Here is a 13,404-nt window from a genome sequence, read left to right on the forward strand (position 1 = left end):
TGGTACCAGAACTAGCAGCACACTTCTGAATTGCTTCAATATCTTTCTTTAATCCCATCTGGTTTGTTTTAGGGCACAAAAACAACTACGGTCAGAACACGAAGATAAGGAAGGAGTTAAAAATGACTACACGTTAAGCCCAATCGACAGAAGGAAAGACAGCTAAAAACAGGGACTTGGAGAAAGGTATTCTTCTTATCCAGTCAACACCTAAAACTCTTGTGTGATCCAGATTCATTAATATTTTCATGATGCGGATTCATGACAAAGATAACCTTTGTTCTCCATAACATGAACAGCTACTGCTAAATCCACTTGACTTCATCCTTCCAAACTAAACAAGCCACCTTCTTAGATGTTGATCTTTGCCTCTCAGATGGTACCATAAATACATCTGTTCACATAAAGTACACCGACCACCAACAGTATCTCCACTATGACAGCTGTTACGAGTTCCAATTAAAAAAGTTTCTACCTCACTGACTGTCTCTCATGGAAGCCACAAATGCAGTGAAAAGTAGGAGTTGTCAAAATATACCAATTACATTACCTAAGCCTTTAATGACTGATCTCCAGGGTCTCTACTCTTATGACATAGCAGTCCTGTTAACCATCCCCAACCATCACCAACCCAGAGGTGAAAAGCTCAACCATATCCTTTACCACAGCTTCAACTATCTCTCATCCCACCCTGAGCTGAGGAATATCCTATCGATAATTTTGTCTACATCACTCAAAGTAGTGTGCCACTGCCAACCCCATGGATCATTCCCTTGGTGGCCAATATAGGTGCAAGACCTATCTGTCACACCTACACACTTACCCACCACCACTTACTGCTGCTGCCACTACTACTACTGCTACTACTACTACCACTACATTCCAGTCAAAAGCATTTCCTACACAATAAAAGGCAACACCATGTTATATAACTTATTCCTGCAATTACTGTGCAGTACACTGTGTGGGTATAAAAGGTAACCAACTGTCTACTAGCATAAATGGCCACTGCCAAACTGTGTCAAACTTGACCATCCAGTTGCCAAACATGCTGTGCACCACAACATTAAGGACATTAAGAGCTGCTGCACTATGTGAGCAACTTGGATACTCCATTGCGGCCCACGTTTCTCTAAACTATGTAGGTGGGAATTATCTCTCCAGCATATCCTGTGTTCTTGCATGCCCCCTGTTCTAAACGTGTACTAAGCTGTTTTCCATTACCTCACCTTACTTTTTCCTTCTTTCTTCTATAAATACAACTACTCTCCTATCCAGCAGATTATGTATTACCTTCTCCCACCAGTCTTCCAACCCCCCCCCCCCCCCCCCCCTTGTGCAGTCTCCTCTCTCTCTCCCCTCCCTCCCTCTCTCTCTCTCTCTCTCTCTCTCCCTCTCTCTCCCTCTCTCTCCCTATCCCCCCCTCTCTCTCTACTACTTGTATGCCCTCAGAACCCTTTTCATCTTGTTGTGCAGCTACTCAGTTATCTGTCTTTCCTGCTCCTGCCTCACACTATCCTGTTATGCCCTCTTAGCTTCATGCAGCGTTCCCCACACCCTCCTCATATCCTTAATCCCAGGCAACTGATTGCTAATAATCAATGTTGCTGTGGCAGGGGAAGAGTGTGCTTGGGTGTCTATCTGGTTGTGTGTGTGAATGAATAGCCATATAGTTTTACATACTGTTAAAAAAAGCAGAAAGTAGACACTACTGGAAATGTTTCCAGAATGAGATTTTCACTCTGCAGCGGAGTGTGCGCTGATATGAAACTTCCTGGCAGATTAAAACTGTGTGCCCGACCGAGACTCGAACTCGGGACCTTTGCCTTTCGCGGGCAAGTGCTCTACCAACTGAGCTACTGAAGCTTCGGTAGCTCAGTTGGTAGAGCACTTGCCTGCGAAAGGCAAAGGTCCCGAGTTCGAGTCTCGGTCGGGCACACAGTTTTAATCTGCCAGGAAGTTTCACTACTGGAAATACTTGAAATTAGTAAATACACAACAGAGAATGCCAGCTTTGTATTAAATCCTTTTCCCCTGTTAAGTGTAGTTATACAAATATTAGATTACAATTATACACTCAGCTTTTTTTTCATTTATTGTTAAATATGATGTCCACATAAAAAAATTATTTTTCAGTTTTAGTTAAGTATAATTATTTCTTCATAACATAAACCTGTAATGCTTTCCTTTGTAAACTCCCACATGTAACTATCTTCCTTTCTTTTCCATCTTTATTACAAGTAATACCTGTGTAAGTTGTTCATCATTTTATCTGTTTTGCTGACATTCAGTTGCCACCAAACCATGGCCTAAGAAGCTGACTCGTGGTTCATGGCTAAAAAATATAATTTTGCAGAATATTAGAAAAGTGTTTCCTATGCAATATCTGTGAGGATGTGGTTCATCACAGTGATCAGAAATGAGGTAGATGGTTTGGAATCAATCAGGTTCTCAATGGCAACAAGGCCATGGGCACTGGGGATACTGGTGTAGAGGAAGGTGGCATCAATAGCAATGAGCAGGGTGCCAGATGGTAAAGGGGCACAAACTGTTGAGAGTCTTTTATATAGGAGATCAAGTTTCGAGTAATAGGCAGAAGATGTTGGTCCAAAATAGTAGAGATCATATCTGTGGGGCTGCAGTATCCAGGCACAGTGGGGGCACCATGTGTAATTGGATCATATATTTTAGGAAGCATTTAAAAGGGAAGAATCCAGGAATTGGTGGGTGTGAGAAGGGGGCTGAGACTCAGGTAATGGGTTCTTGGATGGACCTAAGGATCTGAAGAGGAAATGAAGTTCATGCTGCACTTCTGGCATCAGGTGACTGTAGAAGGGACTGGAGGCAGATATGTGTAATAGCAGGTGGAAGCCATCTCCTGGTTCATAAACAACATTGGTGGAGCCTTTGTCAATAGATAAGACTATGAAGTCAGGACCAATTTTTAGGTGGTGAATTGCAATTCTTTCTACAGGTGTGAAGTTTGGTTCCATGTTGAGGGATTTGGGTCATGATGGTGGGGCAAGGTTTGAGGTTAGGAATTTATAGAAGTTCATCACAGGATGATTTAGACAGGGGGGGGGGGGGGGGGGTTGTATCACAGATAGATGGAGGAGTATAATCAGTAAGGGTAGCATTCAGTATTGGTTATAGGTCAAGTCTGACTGGTAGGGTTAGTGGAGGAAAAGTGTTTCCATTGTAAGGACTGGGAGATATAGAGAAGGTCTTTAAAAAGCTCAGCATGACTCAGTTTGGAAGAGGGGCAAAATACGAGGCATTCAGAAAGGACTGATACTCTTCAGGGCTGCGGCTTTTGGAGGACAGGTTCATAACTGCATTGCAGGTCTATTTAGACTCTGGCTTCTGTAGGATTTGGGAGGAAATTTTAGATATTGTGGCAGATGTAGTATATATGAAAGTAGGTATATGGTCTTGGTGCCCTTGAGTACTAAGTTTCCCAACATCTGACTGACTCCAAGCTCATAACCTCCTTCCTGGTCCTGCTCACCATGATCAGCTATATACTCATCCATAATTACTTCTCTTTTGACAGTGGCATTCATACACAAATCCATCATACAGCCATTGGTACCCACGTGGCACTATTCCATGGCAACCTATTCATGGGCCATCTAGAGGAATCCTTACCAACCAGCACTGGGAATACTGCCATTTCAACAGCTGATACCCATTACACACCAAGTGTAGTCATTCACAATTGTTGGATCTGCAATGACAAGCAGTCAATTTCGAAATATGCCAAGAATCTCACTGGAGCCTTCACAGACTGATGTTACCCTCCCCATCCCGTACAAAAACAGATCTCCCAAGTTTGTATCAACCCTCACATATGCATTAATCAGCCACAAAGGAGTGCACACTCATGACTCACTACCACCTAGGACTGGAGCAACTTCATCACAATCCCCACCAGGATTCAACTATCTACCACTGTGCCTTGAAATCAGAAAAAAAATCTCCTCCACACCATCCACATTGGTATTCCACTAGCAACCCAATGTTTGCAATAACCTTGTCTGTCCCTATTGCATTCCCACTGCCAGCCTCCTGCTCCAAGGCTCATATCCCTGAGAAAGACCTGGATGCATCCCACACATATCCCAATACTTCCAGACCAGGGCACCACTAGACCACCAGATTGTCAATCAAGTTACATGGCAGGATGTGCTCAACATTAGTGACTGATCTACATGCCATGTCATCTGGATTTTCCACACTGACAAGAGCCTTTTTGAACCACATGAGTGTGCACTCTCCCTGTGATGTACCTCTCATTTCCATAAGCCCCCTGGCCGTCAACCTTTGCTAGTCCCTCCATCTGCCTATCCTCTTCCCTGCTGCCTTTCCATTATATCTGTGTGTGTATGTGTGTGTGTGTGTGTGTGTGTGTGTGTGTGTGTGTGTGTGAGAGAGAGAGAGAGAGAGAGAGAGAGAGAGAGAGTCTGCCTGCTTCATGAAGGACTTTGTCCAATAGCTGAATTCTACTATTGATTGAGCCTTTGTGCTGTTCAGAACCTCCTGTACATGCAGAGTAGCAGCCTATCATAATATCGACACTATTATTTCATCCCAGATTTTGCTTTGCTGAATTTTCCCCAGTTATCAATACAACTTCTTATTATGCTTCCTTTTTTATGATGCACAGTAGTTAAATTGAATTACTTTGATAGGTGTGATTTGTTTGCCAACTTTTATGCATGTGTCACTAATACAGACGTATTGTGAAGGCATGATACCAAGTTTTCATAAACAAGATACTGTTGTGACTCTTAAAGCACTCCTGGCGGATGTATTGTAAATAGTCTTCATGGGTTTGCCGCCAATCATATTGTGCAAATTTCACAATATTTCCTCAGAGCAACTGTCCAACATCTTCAGGTGGTTCAACCTCGCTGGTGGCTAGGTACGACTGATGGTATCCACACATCGATGCCACGTTTCTAGAACATGCTCAAACTCCCTCTGCCAAAAATCACAGAGTGGCTCTCCCACGTGTGTGCTGTACACTGCGTTTGTCAACAGTGCGGCCAGATGTTACTCACCAACAAACATACTAGGCCAGTATTATGACGGGCCTGTTATCGAAGAATCTTGATTTTTGTGTCATGATTTAATAGCAGCCAATGCAGGGTTCCAGGGTGCGCTCATTTGAAATCGCATATCCTCGTTGATGAGATTATCAGCTGTATGGATATGTATTGGATTCCCAGAAAGGTGATGCCGGGGATAAAACTTCCATCTTTTCATAAATCATACGATGTCCTGTATTCAGGCAGTGTTCTGCAATTACCGACTTTTCCGGTTGACGAAGGCGTATATGATGCTGATGTCCATCGTAGTGTTCTTGTACTGTGCGGCATGTCTGGCCTATATATGCTGCTCCACACTGACAAGGAATCTTGTACGCACCACATTTCCTCAGGCCAATGTCATCCATAACTGAACCCAACAGGTTTCTCAGTTTTTCAGATGGCTGAAAAACACACTTAATTCCACACTTACTTCCATATCTTCCAAGAACTCTTCCGATTCCGGATGACATGACACCAAAATACGGCAAAACGGCAAAAGTGGTGTGTGTCTTCGTATCTTCATTCTGCTCCATAGACTGAATTCGTCTGGGCCTGAATGCATTACCTATCGTCTCTCAGAATAACTGTTTTCTCGGAACACTGTCTTCAAATGTTGTATTTCACTCGACAGGCTCTCAGGGTCAGATACCACATGTGCTCAATGAACTAACATACATAATGCACTACTGTATTGTGCAGGATGATGGCAGCTTGTGGCCTGCAGATGTAGATCTGAATGCATTGGCTTGCAAAAGATGCTGTGTCCCAAGCTACCATCTGCTTTCCTTCATACCAAGACATCAAGAAAAAGTAAAGTACCATCTTTTTCCACTTCCATTGTGAAGTTTATATTTGTATGGAGTGAATTCAGATGCTGAAGAAACATAGGTAGAGTATCAAGTCCATGTGGCCACAGCGCAAATGTATCATCCACATACCGCAGAAAACAAGAGGGTTTGAGAGTGGTTGGCTGTAGTGCTTTTTCTTCAAAGTCCTCCATAAAATAATTGGTCACCACAGGAGACAGAGGCCTTCCCATGGCGACACTGTCCACTTGTTAAAAATACTGGTCATGAAATAAGAAGTATGTTGAAGTAAGCACGTGTTTAAATAATGCTACTATGTCCTCCTCAAACTTGTTGCTAATGAGCACCAAAGAGTCCTGCAAGGGCACCTTTGTAAATAAAGACACAACATTGAAACTTACTAACAGATCCAATGATTGCAACCTCAGAGTTTTCGGGTGACCTATATAATCTTCAGAGTTTTGAATGTGATGTTGCACTTGCCTTTGAGAGGTCCAAATAGTGTTGTCAGGTATTTGGTAACAAAATAAGTAAGTGCTCCTATGTTACTTACAATGGGATGGAGAGGTATTATGGATCTTGACTAGGCCGTAGAGTCTAGGAGGAACTGCAGCCTGTTGATGCAAACCCTTAGTGACTTTCATGGAATTGAGCTCTTCCTGATGAGTTCCACAGTTTTTCTATGGATCCTACCCATCGGATCATTTTTTAATTTACTATATGCAGGATTGTTGAGCAGTTTGTATATCTTGCTGTTATATTCTGTGTGTGAGAGAAGTACAGTAGCATTTCCTTTGTCAGCAGGTAAGATGACGGTGTCTTGGTCTTCTCTCAATTCTTGTAGAGCATTTCTTTCAGCTGAGGTGATGTTAAAGTTGGAGCTCTTAGATGAAGCTTGAGTCAAGATGCGGCATGTGTCATGCCTAATCTCTATGGCAGCATCCTTAGGAAGTTTCGAAAGAACCTGCTCTATTCCAATAATCACATTTCAGATGGGAATGGTCTCTGGTATAGGTGCAAAATTCAGACCCTTCTCTAGCACCGAAACAGGCAGTTGCTCCAAGGAAATATTGTGGAATTTGCACAATGTTATCCAGCAACAAACCCATGAAGACTATTTACAAGATACTGTTATACATCTACTAATAACCTGTGCTGTTAGGCCAGCCAAATAAACTGATAATGCCATGAGGTAACAATAAATACGTGGCAAATTCTTTATTTTTCTGTCTGATGACTGAACAATATGCAATTCATAGTAAGACATTACCAGTTGTTTTCTTACTAGATTCAACGTACATGTCCCTTATCACCTGGTCCAACATAGTAAACATCATCCCAGTCCACACACACAGGACTAATCATCTCTGTTAGCTGAAATGGGAAGTCCACTGTCAGTACTGCTATGTCATCACGGAATGCCGTTGACGACCCATGAAAACTATCAGGGATATCAATGTCCCTTACCTGCAAATTTCAGAAACTAATATTATTTCAGTTCATGTGAATATTAACTAAAATTTTCTCTTCTGTCTGCAAATAATATGTTCATTAACTTTTAACATTACCATCAATACCAAAACCCAGAAGCATATGATTCTAAAGATATATAAGTACAAATATGTTCATAAATGTTATCAAATATGGCACATAATAAGAACTCATTTTATTTTATTCTTATTGATCTTTGCTGAACACACCATTATTCTACTAAAGATCTGGCGATTAAAAACATTTTAGCAAGATAACAGACAGTACACAAGAGATGAAAAGGACCATAACATATGTTAACTGGCAAAAATTTAATTTCAGACCCCAACAAAAGTTTGGAATATCATAGAATTTAATACAATGACTTCTTATAGTACTCCCATTGAGGTTTGCACAATACCTTATTAACAAAATAAACATAATTCCTTCCAAAGACAAGAAAATTTTTTGTTGGTTACAAAAATCACTGCAAAACAAAGCAGGCTCTCTCCTAAGTGTACACCTTGGAAACAAAAGCAATGATGATTATTAACAGTCTTTCGTAGAGTGTATGGCCTCCTGACATACAGATGAGTTCTTCCACTGTGTGAGGTATGCTCTGGATAAGAGCATCAAGTTTATCTTGGGGTATGAGGTCCCAGTGGCAGCTTCAATGAGATCCTGAAGATTGTCAGGTGGATTCGGATGCTGTGAAATGGCCACCTTCAACCCCCATGCATGCTCAATTGCATTCACATCTGGAGACTGTATTGGCCAATGCATTTGGTTGACATTGCATCTTTGAAGTAACTAAGACACTGCTAGAGTATGGTGCGGTCTTGCATTATCATCAACTAGGATGAAGCTGTCACTGACTTCCCATCTGTAGGGTCTTACAATCATTTGTATGAAGGACCAGTCAAATTGTTGTAGATAGGAATTAGAGGGGTCCACCATCCTATCGTTATTACCGACCACAACATTAGATTTCCACCTGCAAACAGATGGACTTTCTGAATGTTTATGGTGTTGTATAGCACTTCTCTGAATAATAAAACTTCTAGTGTCCAGTTGCAAACCAATACTGTCTCATCACAAAACATAACATTACTCCATTCTGCAATGGTCCAAAGTTGATGTGCAAGACCCTAGGTCCTTCGATTGTGTCAGTTCTGTTGGTTCAATGCAAACCTTCTCATTCACCTTCTGGAATGATCACGCTGATGCAACCTTCTATGCACTGTTTGGACTGAGATATGAATTCCTGTTCCCTGGAAGAAACCACTTCCAACATTTCTGGCAGCCGATGTTGGGCGCTGAAATATGCTATCCCAGCTGAGACACAAAGTTGAAATATGCTCACTATTTTTTATTTACTTAAATTTTGGCATATTTCGTGACAGTACCTTTTCCGTTAGATGTTTACAAGGCGATATTGGTCTTGGCTTCAGTTGTCTAGTGGAAGTATGATTCCACAATGCATCTTTGTCGGCTGCAGAAATGACCTGGTTCAATGCGTGTGCCTCATTTTTGGTATTTCAAATACAATTTCTTCAAATGTAGTTTCTTCTTAAAGTTTATATACAAAAAATGATAACATAATTCATTCTTTCTGTTCACTAACAAATTGTTTATGACGGCGACCTGCACATTGTTCTACCGTCAACACACACCAAGAGTTAACTGCCGACTGAGTACAGTCAAAGACGACTCCAGCGTCAAAGACATTTTACACAACACACAAGCTTCCACTTGTAATCAGTCTCTTTGCTATTCTTTGACACATTTACTAATAGTAATCAGTATGTTTTCACTCTCAAAAATATAAGTAAATTAACATATAATAAGGCAAATTATAATAAAAAATTCTGACAAAAAATATAAAAAAACATTTACAATTTGGTATCGACAAATCCGGTAGAAAATAACACATCTCCCAGATCCATTACAGCGCCAGCGAGCCAACTTGGAGGACACGATTCTGCATTGTTGTTGTCATACGAGATGACAACTGCGAGGTCTATCTTTCACATTTCCTGTCTCTCTATATTTCCTACCCATCTCAGACACATCACTTTGAGTGACATGTAATTGATTGGCAACATACTGCTGTGTATGACATGCTGACAGTAAAGTCTCTACCCACACTGTATCAAAGTGTTGTATGCCTTTATGTGGCATGTTACTGCAGTGCTGAACACAAACCAAATGAAGCTGTTGTTGAAACTGGACTGCTCATCATGTACCATTGTGGCAGCAGGTTTTACATGACTGAAGAAGGCCCACAAGGCATCCCAGTAATAAATGCCATCCAGTATATGGGCTCTAACAGCATAATGCATGAGCTGCTTAGGGCAATGAGACCTCTAGTATCTTAGACTGCATTTTATGTAAGTATTCCAAACTTTTGTTTAGCAGTGTATTTTAAACTCTTGGTAGTGGAAAGTAAATAAAAAATTAATAACAACATAATTTTTTGGTTATAAGTTGACTTCCATAAGACAGAAGCAATATGTAGTCACAGCACTGTTGCTTAATAGTCCATGGGATAGTACAGAAGGTGTAGATGGGAACAGACAATTTACCACCACCATTCACCCCTAAATTAAATGGATAGTAATATAAACAACAATGTAAACTCTTGTATAACATGGAAACAATCAATTATTGACAAAGTAATTTAATTGGATAGATAAAACATCTACTCACCAAGCAGTGACAGACCACATACATAAAGGACGGTTGTAATTGACAAGCTTTCAGAGCCAGTGGCTCCTTCTTCAGGCAGAAGGGTTGAAGGGGAAGGAAGAGGGGTGAAGGAAAATGACTGGAGACGTGTAGGAAAAGGGTTAGATTTTAGAAACGCCACCCAAAACTGTGGGTCAGGGGAGACTTGCCGCAAGGGATGAGAAGGAAAGTCTTGTGGACATGTCTTACATTTCCTGTCATAATTTTGTGAGAACAATTATAAACAACAAAAAATTATATTATATCTTGATTACTGGTAATTACAAATACAATTGGTACAAATAAACTATCCCATTCCTCTGAAAAGAACTCTTTAATACTATAAAAAAACATTTATTCACATGAAACTCTTCAGTGCCATTTCATAGGAGCATCCACTTGAGTTGTTTAAATTCTTTGGAAATTTGTTTAAAAATTTGATCCTCATGTAATAGGGGTTGCTGTCTGCACCTTTTTGTCACACCTTTCTGGATCGTAATCGCAGACTATCCTTGTTTTATAGATATACACATCTGTGTTTAGACTGTAGTACTGCTTATATTTTAAAATTAGTTGAACAATTTTATAAACACATATTTATGGCAGTGTTCATAAATTCTTACATCTGAACATCCCACTGCAAGACTCAGTATCAATAAGCTTGCATAGAATCTTTACTGCCTTTGTAGGATGAATACCTTATTTACATTTACATCTATATTCTGCAAACTACTGTGAAGAGCATGGCAAAGGTATGCCCCACTATTTCAGATATTAGATTTTTTCTGTTCCATTCACATACAGAGAGCAGGAAGAATTACTGTTTAAAGGCCTCTACACATACTATAATTAATCTAATCTTTTCATCATGAGCAACACATGAGGGGTTGTTGTATATGCCTAGAGTCATCATTTAAGGCAATTCCTGAAACTTCACGCCCAGGCTTTCTCGGGATAGTTTACATCTATCTTCAAGAGTCTGACAGTTCAGTTTCTTCAGAACCTCTGTGACCCTCTCCCATAGGTCAAACAAACCAGTGACCATTTGTCCTATCCTTCTCTGTATAAGTTCAATATTCTCTGTTAGTCCTCCTTGGTATGGGTCCCACACACTTCCATAATATTCTTAGATAGGTCACAAGAGTAATTTGTAACAAATCTTCTTTGAACACTGGTTGCATTTCTCTGGTATTCTACCAGTAAATTGAAGTCTGCCTTATCCACAACAAAGTTTATGTGATCACTACATTTCTTATCCTTATGAAGAGTTAGATGATGATGATGATGTTTGTTTTGTGGGGCGCTCAACTGTGTGGTCATCAACACCTGTGCAAAATCCTAATTTTTACACAGTCCATTTTCTTTTCATACTCCAATCTAGTCACTCTCACAAATAAATGATGATGATGATGAAATTATGACAACACAAACACCCAGTTCCCGGGCAGAGAAAATCCCCAACCTGCCCAAAAATCAAACCCTGGGCCCCATGATCCAGAGCCAGCAATGCTAGCCCCTAGACCACGAGCTGCAGACACAAAGAGCTAGACCTAGGTATCTTATGAGTTAACTGATTCCAAATGTGACTCACTGATATTATAGTCATTCGATTCTACATTTTTTGTTTTGTGAAGTGCACAACCTTACATTTTTGAATATTTAAAGCAAGTTGCCAATCTTTGCACCACTTTTAAATCTTATCAAGATCTGACTGAATATTTATGTAAAATGTCAATGGATAGATAAAAAATCTGCTCACTAAGCGGTGGTTGGGGAACACATGCACAAAAAGATTTAACTTTTACACGCTTGCAGAGCCAGTGGCTCCTTTTTCTGGCAGGATAGTTGAAGGGGAAGGAAGAGGACTGAACGAAAAGGACTGAAGGGGTTTAGAGAAAGGGGTACAGTTCAGAAAAGTCACCCAGAAACCCGGGTCAGGGGAGACTTACCAGATGGGATGAGAATGAAAGACTGATTGTTGCAGACTGCGCCAGATGAGATTAGAAAACCTGAGAGCTTAAAGGTGGAGGACAGGGTAATGTGTAAGACAGAGACTAATACTAAAACATCATGCACAAGTTAATAAGAGTGAAAAGCTAAGTGCATTGTATGTAACATATGTGGGAGGGGGGAGCAGTAAGAACTAGACAGGTCAGAAAATGAAAGATGTAGAAAACTAAAATGGAGTGAAGAAAGGAGTAGTTACTGTGAAGAAATGCTGAGACAGAAGGAACTAAGGTAAATTAAGACCAGGTGGCTGGCATGAACAAAGGGCATTGTGTAGTACCAGTTCCCACCTGTGGAGTTCTGAGAAACTGGTGTTTGTGGGAAAAATCCAGATAGCACGTGTGGTGAAACAGGCACCAAGGTCATGACTGTCATGTTTTATAGTATGCTCTGTAACAGGATATTGTGTGTTGCTGATACACACCCTCTGCCTATGCCCATTCATCCTGACTGATAACTGGGTGGCATTCAAGCTGATTTGAAAGGCTGAACAGTGTTTATGTAACACCTGGTATATGATGTGTCCCCCCCCCCCCCCCCACCTCATGAACCATATACCTTGCCGTTGGTGGGGAGGCTTGCGGGCCTCAGCAATACAGATAGCCATAACGTAGGTGCAACCACAACGCAGGGGTATCTGTTGAGAGGCCAGACAAACGTGTGGTTCCTGAAGAGGGGCAGCAGCCTTTTCAGTAGTTGCAAGGGCAACAGTCTAGATGATTGACTGATCTGGCCTTGTAACACTAACCAAAATGGCCTTGCTGTGCTGGTACTGTGAACGGCTGAAAGCAAGGGGAAACTGCGGTCGTAATTTTTCCCGAGGGCATGCAGCTTTACTGTATGGTTAAATGATGATGGCGTCCTCTTGGGTAAAATATTCCGGAGGTAAAATAGTCCCCCATTTGGATCTCCGGGCAGGGACTACTCACGAGGATGTCGTTATCAGGAGAAAGAAAACTGGCATTCTATGGATCGGAGCGTGGAATGTCAGATCACTTAATTGGGCAAGTAGGTTACAAAATTTAAAAAGGGAAATAGATAGGTTAAAGTTAGATATAGTGGGAATTAGTGAAGTTCGGTGGCAGGATGAACAAGACTTCTGGTCAGGTGACTACAGGGTTATAAACACAAAATCAAATAGGAGTAATGCAGGAGTAGGTTTAATAATGAATAGGAAAATAGGAATGTGGGTAAGCTACTACAAACAGCATAGTGAAAGCATTATTGTGGCCAAGATAGATACGAAGCCCACGCCTACTACAGTAGTACAAGTTTATATGACAAATAGCTCTGCAGATGAC

General features: G+C 40.9%; 1 protein-coding gene across 1 annotated transcript in view; it reads right to left on the reverse strand.

The window, feature by feature from the left end:
• The window catches only part of LOC126095379 (modular serine protease-like), a 130,590-nt gene that overhangs the window by 25,535 nt on the left and 91,651 nt on the right, over positions 1-13,404 (reverse strand). Inside the window, exon 6 of the mRNA XM_049910183.1 lies at positions 7,199-7,366. Coding sequence (XP_049766140.1) covers positions 7,199-7,366 — 168 coding nt within the window. The remainder of the gene's footprint in view (positions 1-7,198; positions 7,367-13,404) is intronic.

Source organism: Schistocerca cancellata, chromosome 8 (assembly GCF_023864275.1).
Source record: "Schistocerca cancellata isolate TAMUIC-IGC-003103 chromosome 8, iqSchCanc2.1, whole genome shotgun sequence".
Taxonomy (NCBI): Eukaryota; Metazoa; Arthropoda; class Insecta; order Orthoptera; family Acrididae; genus Schistocerca; species Schistocerca cancellata.